General features: G+C 48.8%; 1 protein-coding gene across 1 annotated transcript; it reads right to left on the bottom strand.

The window, feature by feature from the left end:
- Nucleotides 1-70: 70 nt before the first annotated feature.
- On the bottom strand, nucleotides 71-9552 carry LOC105418351 (erythroid membrane-associated protein-like). The gene is made up of 11 exons (XM_029839567.1): nucleotides 9397-9552; nucleotides 6936-7215; nucleotides 6796-6854; nucleotides 3783-3995; nucleotides 3605-3685; nucleotides 3174-3332; nucleotides 2940-3017; nucleotides 1620-1704; nucleotides 1429-1546; nucleotides 948-1086; nucleotides 71-729 (listed from the first exon to the last, which is right to left on the bottom strand). The coding sequence occupies exons 1-11, from the start codon at nucleotides 9464-9466 to the stop codon at nucleotides 590-592; spliced, it is 1422 nt and encodes a 473-aa protein (XP_029695427.1). The 5' UTR covers nucleotides 9467-9552; the 3' UTR covers nucleotides 71-589.
- Nucleotides 9553-10122: the final 570 nt, after the last annotated feature.

The following is a 10122-nucleotide window of genomic DNA, read 5'->3' as shown; positions in this document are numbered from 1 at the left end:
ACCACCCCTCAGTGGACCTTGTTTCACCAGCTGAAGCTGCAGCTTCACTGAAGCTCTTCACACTTGTATATTTAAAAGAGCAAAGATTATTTTACTATATCAATAAGGCATGACATTAAACTTTGATTATAATCACATTACAGACAGCAGACTCAGTTTTACATGAAGACCAAGAGTTTTTGGACCGACCTTCAGCTTCCTGTTTCTGTGTAGCGAGTCGCTGAAATCGACCATTAATAAAAACACAAATCAGCGCCATCATGCTAATGTTTCTGGAGTTCATCTGATATTATTGGTCTCATTTATCAGGGTTTCTTTTGTTTACTGTTTAAACTATTTTCGCAACTCTGAAGCTTCTTTGAATCATCTTGAGATGAAATTTGACAGTTTTGAAATTTTCCGTTTATACCTCTATTTTATGACAAAAACCACAGAAAAACTCCCGCTGCTTCCTTGTCCACCGCGGGGAAATGGCGCTAAAAGCCCTGGAAGCTTGACGTTACCACTAGAGTTGAAGGACAACTGGTCGCCACAGTCAGAGATGAGAACACCACAACCAAACGGCTGCACAACAAAGAAAACTGGACAATCAAAAGCCGTTTCGAGCGAACCAGTGAGCTCTGGCGACCACGTCACTGGCGAAGTCCTTGTTGGGCGTCACACTGTCCAACTCCTCGTAGGATAAAGGAATAACTTTGTCCTCTCCTGCGATGTAACAAGCCAGCGCACCTGAAACACAAGACGGGGCAGGAGATCAGTCACCCAGCTCCAGGGCTCCGCCCTTCCTGTGCTAACATTAGCATCTGTAGCTGCACGACATGTGTCATATTTGTCCACTGCCGTTCTTTGAGCTGCAAATTAATTCCCAAATCAAAGATCAGAAGGTTTATTTGCACTGCGAGAAGCAGGAGCAGCATCAGCGCTTCAGAGGCGTCAGCACCTCTCACCTTTGAGCTGCTGCTCTTGGGTCCAGGCCGGCCTGACGCGCCTCATGGTCTTGATGAGCTGGATCAGGAAGGTGACGCCCTGGTCGATGTGCTCGCCGCTGTAGGCACTCCCCTTAATGGCGTGGTAGTGCCTGTTGATCTGCAACACACACATCAAATCACTCTCTCTCTCACACACACCCCCCCACACACCCCCACCCCCACACACACACACACCCACACCCCAACACACACACCCCTACCCCCCCACACCCCCCCCACACCCACACCTACCCACCCCACACACACCCCACCCCACCCACACCCACACCTACCCACCCACACCCCACACCCCCCCCCCCACACCCCCACAACCACCCCCACAACCACCCCCACCCCCACCCCACACCCCCCCCCACACACCCCACACACCCCCCCACACCCCCACCCACACCCCCACCCCACCCCACACACCCACACCCCCCCACACACCCCCCCCCACCTGCATGAGGCCGAAGCAGTTGGGGTCAGTCTGGCCGTAGCCGGAGGGGCTCAGCTTTGTTCCAGCCTCCGACTGTCGGGAGATGATGGCTGCGATCAGCGCCGGCTCAACGGCCAGTCTGAGAGACTCATGACAGTTTCAGTCATTACACGCACACACACACGGACACACACATTAGCAGTAATACACACTTTTTTCCAACACGGGTGATACTGTCTTTGTACTTCCTCATCTTCTCCAAGTCTCTGGCTGCCAGGATGTTAGAGGCTTCGGTCCCTGAAACATTGGGTAATGTGATCAATACCCATATTCACGTTAAATCTACATCAGATCCCGTAGGTTCTGCACCCCCCCAGGAAGATACACGAGGGGCAGGTGCAATGTGGTTTGGGTGGCAGTCGTGGCCCGGGGCCTCCATGACCCAATCCTCAGGTCAAACCTCTGGCTACAGGGACAGCTTGAGCTTGTGCGGGAGGTTGAAAGGTAGCGGCTGGAGATAGCTGACGCACAGCAAAGGGTCTTGACCCCAGCTCCTTGAGAGGGGCTGGACCCTCCCTTACTCTGGAGTTGCACAAGGGGAGCGGCGGCAGGCGCCTGGATGCAGGTGATTGGGAGCAACGGACTCCCTGATCTGAACCCAAGTGGTGTTTTGTTACTGGACTTCTGTGTTCATTACAGTTTGTCCTTAACGAGCACCATGTTCATGCACCAGTGTGTCCATTCGTGCGATGATCGACTTTGTTGTCGCCTCACTTGACCTCTGGCCGTATGCTTTGGACACTCGGCTAAAGAGATGGGCTCAGCTGTCAACCGATCACCACCCAGTGGTGAGTTGGATGCGCTGGTGGGGAGGAGGATGGACAGACCTGGCAGACCCAAATGCATTGTGATGGTCTGTTGGGAACATCTGGCTGAGCACTGCCAGGAAGGTCTTCAACCCCCACCTCTGGAAGAGTTTCTCAAAGACCCTGAGGGAGGCTTGGGGACATTGCGTTGGAATGGACCATGTTCTCAGCGCACAGCCGTGGTCTCTAACGCCAGTCGTGGTGGCAAATCCCGAACCCAGTGCTAAGTAAGCAATCCCCTCAAGCAGAAGGAGGAGTTCTATTGGGCCATGTGGGCTCGTGGAACTCCCCAATCAGCAGAGGGGTACCAGCAGGCGGCTGTGTGGGCTGTCCTACACAGGCAAAAACTCCGGTCTGGGAGTTCGGGGAAGCCATGGGGAAAGAAGATTGGTCAGCCTCGAAAAAATTCTAGCAAACCACGCTGGTTACAGTGCAGGAGGGGACCTTCTGATCGGAAATGGGGATATTGTTGGATGGTGGAAGGAGCTCCTCAATCCCATTTTCACACTTTTCACTAGAAACTATGAAGGAGCCACGAGAAGAAAAAGAACCAATATTCCTAGGTACAGATCAATAATATAAATGTACACATCCATTCAGACACATAGAAGCTTCTGAACACATTACACATCATTAAAAGTGACACAATTGATCATGACCTCTGACCTCGGACCCTAAGTCCACTTGCTTTGCAGGTATCTTCAGAAGCTCCGTCTGTTGTCAGCTGGCCCGTTCTGCCGTACTCTAAAACAGATAAATGGGAGGAGAAGCAGCTTCAGTTTGAGGGGGACATCTGCCCTTAACAGAGGCTCACCTGTGGATGTCTGCTCACCTGGAAACACACGACAGATATACCTGATAACATCAGCATTATCGTGGCCACCTGACTGAGGAACACACCTGTCAAACTCTCATACATGTTCGTCCTCCAATCTGGGGCAAAATATCTGATCGCAGCCCCGATGATCACACACAGCTCCACAACACCCACGATGCCCACGATGCTCACGATGCTCTCGGGGATCCATCCAGGCCTCTCGTCGCTGGGCACGTAGTCGTCTAAGTGAGGGGAGGAGTCCGAGGAGAAAGGTCAAAGCATCAACATTCATCAGAGATTCTGACCTGCTAGCTTCCAGGATTTCAGACGTTCACAGCAAAGTTCACAGAAGAAAAAGGCAGAAAACTTTCCACCAATGCTCGTTTCATCGATTCTAAGCTACTCAGTCGTTTCTGCCTCTTGCTGTCAATCGATCACATTCATCTGCCGGTCGAGCGCACATCTCATTTCAGCGTTACGCTAACCTTCAGAGTTGGGGGGGTTGGACGTTCACCTGTGATGGGGATCATCCGCTCAATGATCAGGTGCTGATCGGGGACTTCCATTTGACAGATCACACTTTTGTTTCCGGGTCCTGAAGCGGGCAAAGAGGACCAGTACAGCAGAACCTTATATCCCAGAGACGGAGTGTTTGTCGGGGGATTTTGAATCTTTTGGCATCGTAGAGTTACCGTGGACTGCTTCCATGTTCACACGCATGCTGACAGAAAAAAGGCCGTCGGGTTGGACCGAAACCTCCGGCTCAACCATGGTTGGAACTCTGGATCTCCTCCAGTCCAGAATGGAAAGCAGTGGTTTGGGGTTCCATCCGCTGGACTTGCACAACACAAAGAGTTGATTGGCTGCAGTTCTCCATAGCAGGAAGTTCACCTCAGGTCCCTGAACTGCAAACAAACAAAACGTAAAAAAGACATCCAGATCAGCCCTCCAACCCTCCTGAACTGGCTCTGCTTCTCTGCAGGATCTCACTAAGCTGTGAGCCACAGATGACCTTTAATTTGTCCTTCACAACAAGATGGGAGATGTTCAAATTGTTCCACAGCAACAATTTGAGTCACTGTAGTCTCGCTTCAAAATAAAACATCTCGTAAGTAGAGGAAACTACAGGAACCAGGTCACTATTGACCAAAAATCTAGGAAAACAAACAACTCCGCCCCCAGATGAAGATTACCGTATTTTCCGGACTATAAGTCGCACTTTATTTCATAGCTTGGCAGGGGGTGCGACTTGTACACCGGAGCGACTTATATGTTTAATAAATACATTATTACTTTTGGCAATTTCACATGTTCGTTATTTTCACACCGACGACCACAAGAGGGCGCTCTAGGCTTGTGTACCTGTATCCGCTACTTCTGGACCACCGAAAATGTAAAATTTCAACAGAACCAGTAGCTTAAAAAGACCACTGAGAAGAGCAGGAAACGTGCCATCAAAAAGAAAATCCTATTCTGCAGATTATAAACTGCAAGTGCTGAAGTATGCAGCCGAAAATGGTCATCGAGCAGCAGAAAGAACGTTCGGAGTTAGCGAGAAACTTGTGAGGGACTGGCGAAAAGCAGAGGTTACTCTTGCTGCAATGAAGAAGACAAAAAAAGCTAATCGCGGGCTAAAAGCTCGGTGGCCAGAGCGAGAGGAAGGAGTCCGCATACGGGTGCTCGAACAACGCTCCGCCGGGAGAGGCTGGACAACAGCGCAGTTGCGTCTCCACGCAACCATCAGGTGGTCGCCAAGGAGATGAATATAAATGATGTGGGAGGACCTTCTTGGTGTTACCTCTCGAGCAGAGCGAGGACAGCCATGTGCCAGAAACTGCCAGCAGACTTCCAAGCCAAGGCTGACAGTTTCCATGAGTTCCTCGGAACTTGACACGGACCCTATTATTAACATGGACACGGTCCCCCTCACATCCGACGTTCCCATGGGCCGAAGCGTCGCAGAAAAAGGGCAAAAGAGTGTGAATATAGTAACAACTGGTCACGAGGAATCACACTTCACAGTGGTGCTGGCATGTTGTGGAGATGGATGAAAACCATGGAAAACCATGGAAAACCATGGAAACATCCAGTAAGGAAGTGCTCCACCAAACGGCCAGACGGCCTCTTCGGAACACCCAAAGCCCTGCAGCTGATGACAGCGTGCCAGCGCACTATTCTCCAGCCACTTGACGTCTCCGTGAACCGGAGCTTCCCGGCAGCCTTGCGTGAGCTGTGGGAGCAGTGGATGATGGACGGAGCTTCACGCCAACCGGGGGAATGCACCACGCAACTTTCCTGGAAGTCATTGGGAGGATCGACAAAGCCTGGGCTTCAGTGACAAGCGAAACATCCTGTCGGGATTCAGAAAGGCCGGAATAATTGGAACCGCAACTGATGACAGGTCTGACGAAAGCGAACAGGAAGCGGCGCTTCGTCTACCTCCGGCGTTGGTGGAGTTGTTAAGAAGTGACACCGAGGACGAAGAATTCAGTGGATTTCCTGACGTGGAATGAGACCTGATTGTTCGGGAAACTTGCTCGGATGTTCTTTAAGTTATAGTCTGAATGACCGTATGTTACGGTAACAAAGCAGACACGTACTGACTTCGTTGTGCGTCATGTAGCTGAATGTATGCTAATGAACGTTAGCACACCGTAACCCTATTCAGCCTGTGGTTAATCCGTTATTATTTTAATCGGATTTCAAGATGAAATGTATGTTCTTGGTCTCGTATTTATCAAATAAATTTTCCCCTAAAATGCGACTTATAGTCCAGTGCGACTTGGCCCGAATATAAGACAGTGTTTTTTGCGTTGAAATAAGACTGAAAAAGTGGGGGTCGTCTTACATTCGCGGTCTAGACATTATACCCATTCACAACGCTAGATGGCGCCAGATATATTTGAAGCGAATGCTGAACTTAACGTCCCAGGCCAAAGCGAACCCCTCTCACGAAGAAGAAAAATAAAAATAGCGGTAAGAAAGAAAAGAGAAGAAAATAAGAGAAGAGATAACAGAAAATAGAGAAATGTAGCGACAATCTGGAGAAAAGTGGGTCGAAGATATAATCATTTGTTTCAGATGTACTGTAATTATTTTCTGTATAAATTAAATTTGGTGTTCAAAAAGTCTTTTTTCAAACTTGAGTCTTGAAAAAGAGGGGGTCGTCTTATAATCAGGGTCGTCTTATATTCGGGCCAATACGGTATATTTATTTTTCTTCTTGATGATGCATTTTTTGGCTGGTGCGTCTTAAACTCCGGAGAATACGGTAAATGAGACAAGCACCCTATTAAGATTAAGATTGACTTGATTCATCCCTGTAGGGAACTTGACTTGTAGTAGCAGCATAGATATGAAGAATATAAATATAGTATATAGACACAAATAGCAGCAGGTATATTTACAGAAGCATGGAAATAAGAATAGGATTAGATTATTAAAGTTAATGGAGCTGAATGGGTTGGAGGGTTGGATGCCCAAATCCAGTCAAGAGAGCACAGGGTTACAGAAGCTAACGGCGGACGGCAGGAAGGACTTCCTGGACCGTTCCTGGGAGCAGCGAGAGAGGCTGCAGGAGTCTGCAGAAGCAAACGGATGAAGGTCGCCGTGCTGCCACAGAGCTGCCTTTGGCCGTGTCACTCGATCTCCGTGTTACCTTAACGACTCCAGCTAGCTCAGCTGCTGTTAGCATGCAGAACATACCAACAAGGAGAGAGACAATCGCTTCTTTTTCCAGAGTTGATCCTGTCAGCAGGACACACCTGAAACCAAAATAAGTGCTGATGGAACATATCTTCAGGTGACCCCCAGAGCTTCATCACCAATGTGTCGGTGTCACGCACCTGTAGATGCCCGTGTCCTGTTGTCGGACTCCCACCAGCTTCAAGGAGCCATTTTTTAGGATGGTCGTCCTCCCCAGGTAATCTTGAGCATGGTCCTTCACCAGATCCTCACTCAAGCGGAGGACATGCACCGACTGGGGCGAGGGGCCGTCCACCCGCAGCCACTCCACAGCGGTGACTTGGGAGAGGCTGAGCGGAGCGCCCACACCACACGGCAGGGCCACATCTTTCCCTTCAAATGCATACAGCCGTCCAGCTGGGTTCCTGTGGAGAACGTGACCTGGAAACGGTCGTGGACATCATCCTGTGAAGTTCAAGTTTACATCTGAATTTACAATCACTGAATTTAAAAAAGTCTGAACTGACGAGTTGTGGGTCTGGCAACACCGATGTGTCGATACATGAGCTCAAAGAGCAAAACGCCGTGTTGGTGCCCCGATCTGGGGCTGGAAGAACCAACCCAGGAACTGTTCTAACGGACTCTCACTCACCAAACTGTGTTCCTCAAATTCATCACAAATTATGGAGCAGCCTCACACCAAAAGAAAGGTTTCGAAAAGAAAGGTAGAACCATCTCAACCATCTCAAATGGCTGAGTGGACCCATCTCAAATGGCTGAGTGGGACCATCTCAAATGGCTGAGTGGAACCATCTCAACCATCTCAAATGGCTGAGTGGAACCATCTCAAATGGCTGAGTGGAACCATCTCAAATGGCTGAGTGGAACCATCTCAAATGGCTGAGTGGAACCATCTCAACCATCTCAAATGGCTGAGTGGACCCATCTCAAATGGCTGAGTGGACCCATCTCAAATGGCTGAGTGGAACCATCTCAAATGGCTGAGTGGGACCATCTCAAATGGCTGAGTGGAACCATCTCAACCATCTCAAATGGCTGAGTGGACCCATCTCAAATGGCTGAGTGGAACCATCTCAACCATCTCAAATGGCTGAGTGGACCCATCTCAAATGGCTGAGTGGACCCATCTCAAATGGCTGAGTGGAACCATCTCAAATGGCTGAGTGGAACCATCTCAACCATCTCAAATGGCTGAGTGGAACCATCTCAAATGGCTGAGTGGAACCATCTCAAATGGCTGAGTGGAACCATCTCAAATGGCTGAGTGGAACCATCTCAACCATCTCAAATGGCTGAGTGGAACCATCTCAAATGGCTGAGTGGAACCATCTCAACCATCTCAAATGGCTGAGTGGAACCATCTCAAATGGCTGAGTGGAACCATCTCAAATGGCTGAGTGGACCCATCTCAAATGGCTGAGTGGAACCATCTCAACCATCTCAAATGGCTGAGTGGAACCATCTCAAATGGCTGAGTGGACCCATCTCAAATGGCTGAGTGGACCCATCTCAAATGGCTGAGTGGAACCATCTCAACCATCTCAAATGGCTGAGTGGAACCATCTCAAATGGCTGAGTGGAACCATCTCAAATGGCTGAGTGGAACCATCTCAAATGGCTGAGTGGAACACATCTCAACCATCTCAAATGGCTGAGTGGGACCATCTCAAATGGCTGAGTGGGACCATCTCAAATGGCTGAGTGGGACCATCTCAACCATCTCAAATGGCTGAGTGGAACCATCTCAACCATCTCAAATGGCTGAGTGGGACCATCTCAAATGGCTGAGTGGGACCATCTCAAATGGCTGAGTGGGACCATCTCAAATGGCTGAGTGGAACCATCTCAACCATCTCAAATGGCTGAGTGGAACCATCTCAACCATCTCAAATGGCTGAGTGGAACCATCTCAACCATCTCAAATGGCTGAGTGGAACCATCTCAACCATCTCAAATGGCTGAGTGGAACCATCTCAATGGCTGAGTGGAACCATCTCAAATGGCTGAGTGGAACCATCTCAAATGGCTGAGTGGAACCATCTCAAATGGCTGAGTGGAACCATCTCAACCATCTCAAATGGCTGAGTGGAACCATCTCAACCATCTCAAATGGCTGAGTGGAACCATCTCAAATGGCTGAGTGGAACCATCTCAAATGGCTGAGTGGAACCACCTCAAATGGCTGAGTGGGACCATCTCAAATGGCTGAGTGGAACCATCTCAACCATCTCAAATGGCTGAGTGGAACCATCTCAACCATCTCAAATGGCTGAGTGGAACCATCTCAAATGGCTGAGTGGAACCATCTCAAATGGCTGAGTGGAACCATCTCAAATGGCTGAGTGGAACCATCTCAACCATCTCAAATGGCTGAGTGGAACCATCTCAAATGGCTGAGTGGAACCATCTCAACCATCTCAAATGGCTATGGGGTAAAAGTCGCCAACTCCAAGAAAACTCTCCAATTTAACATGAGAACTTCCTGCAGGCTGGAATTCATGACGCCAAACTCGCATCGATCAGCTGGCTCGCGCTTTTGATTTTACTTTGCGAAGATCGATAACCCAAAAAGTTAATATTTGACACATTTCACGCACTTACCTGTAATCGTTGTAAATAAACAGCTGGCGAAAAAGAGACAAAAGTCACCGTGGATCACCAACGCTTTCATTTCTGTCAAGGCTCTTCTTCTCGTGTGTTATCGTTGGTGAACTGGTGCACTAGCGCCACCCGCTGGGCCCCGAGAGCATCGCACCAAGCGTCACGAGCCCGCAGTTCTTATTCTGCGGACATCTCTTTGGCCTGGAAGCGGCGTCAGTGCCCCCTGCTGTTGAACTGGTGTTGGTGACGCTTTCGATGTGAAGCTGCTCTGAATGCTGCAGTTGAGTGTGTTTTCATACGTGTTTTCAAATAATATTTAAATATCCTGAGATTAGAGACACACATAGCAGCGAAGCTAGCATGTTAGCAGCTGCTAGTCCAGGCCCAGACTGGTAAAGATAACTGGAATTATTCACTTCACGTAACGTCCTCAAGAAAGGAGGCACTATTCATTCTATTTTGAGGAAATATAGATGTAAATTAGAGATCAAATGATCAAGTGTTTACCTAAATGATGATTTGTTTTTGAAGAAATGCGTCTTTTTAACTTAATGTCACCGGTAGAGTTGTAACTGAAATCGTGACCTATCATACGCAAATGGAAGAAGATTCGAGCTTTTTGTCCTGTAATTATCTCGATAGTAGAATTTAAACTATGTGTGTTTCTGTGAAAGTGTGAGGAAGGGCTAGAAGATTTGAAATCGCCCTTGACCGTCGCTGGTAAAC

This window comes from Takifugu rubripes, chromosome 8, assembly GCF_901000725.2.
Source record: "Takifugu rubripes chromosome 8, fTakRub1.2, whole genome shotgun sequence".
In the NCBI taxonomy this organism is placed as follows: Eukaryota; Metazoa; Chordata; class Actinopteri; order Tetraodontiformes; family Tetraodontidae; genus Takifugu; species Takifugu rubripes.
Note: the sequence above shows the minus strand (reverse complement) of the source record. Positions and strands in the feature narration are given on the sequence as shown.

Excerpts from the sequence above, each read along its gene's own strand:
- LOC105418351 (XM_029839567.1), bottom strand. The coding sequence starts at position 9,466 with ATGAAAGCGTTGGTGATCCACGGTGACTTTTGTCTCTTTTTCGCCAGC. Across the intron at positions 1,547-1,619 it reads ATCACCCGTGTTGGAAAAAA|ACTGGCCGTTGAGCCGGCGC; the intron begins GTGTGTATTACT and ends TGAGTCTCTCAG. Across the intron at positions 1,087-1,428 it reads ACTGCTTCGGCCTCATGCAG|ATCAACAGGCACTACCACGC; the intron begins GTGGGGGGGGGT and ends TGTGTGTTGCAG.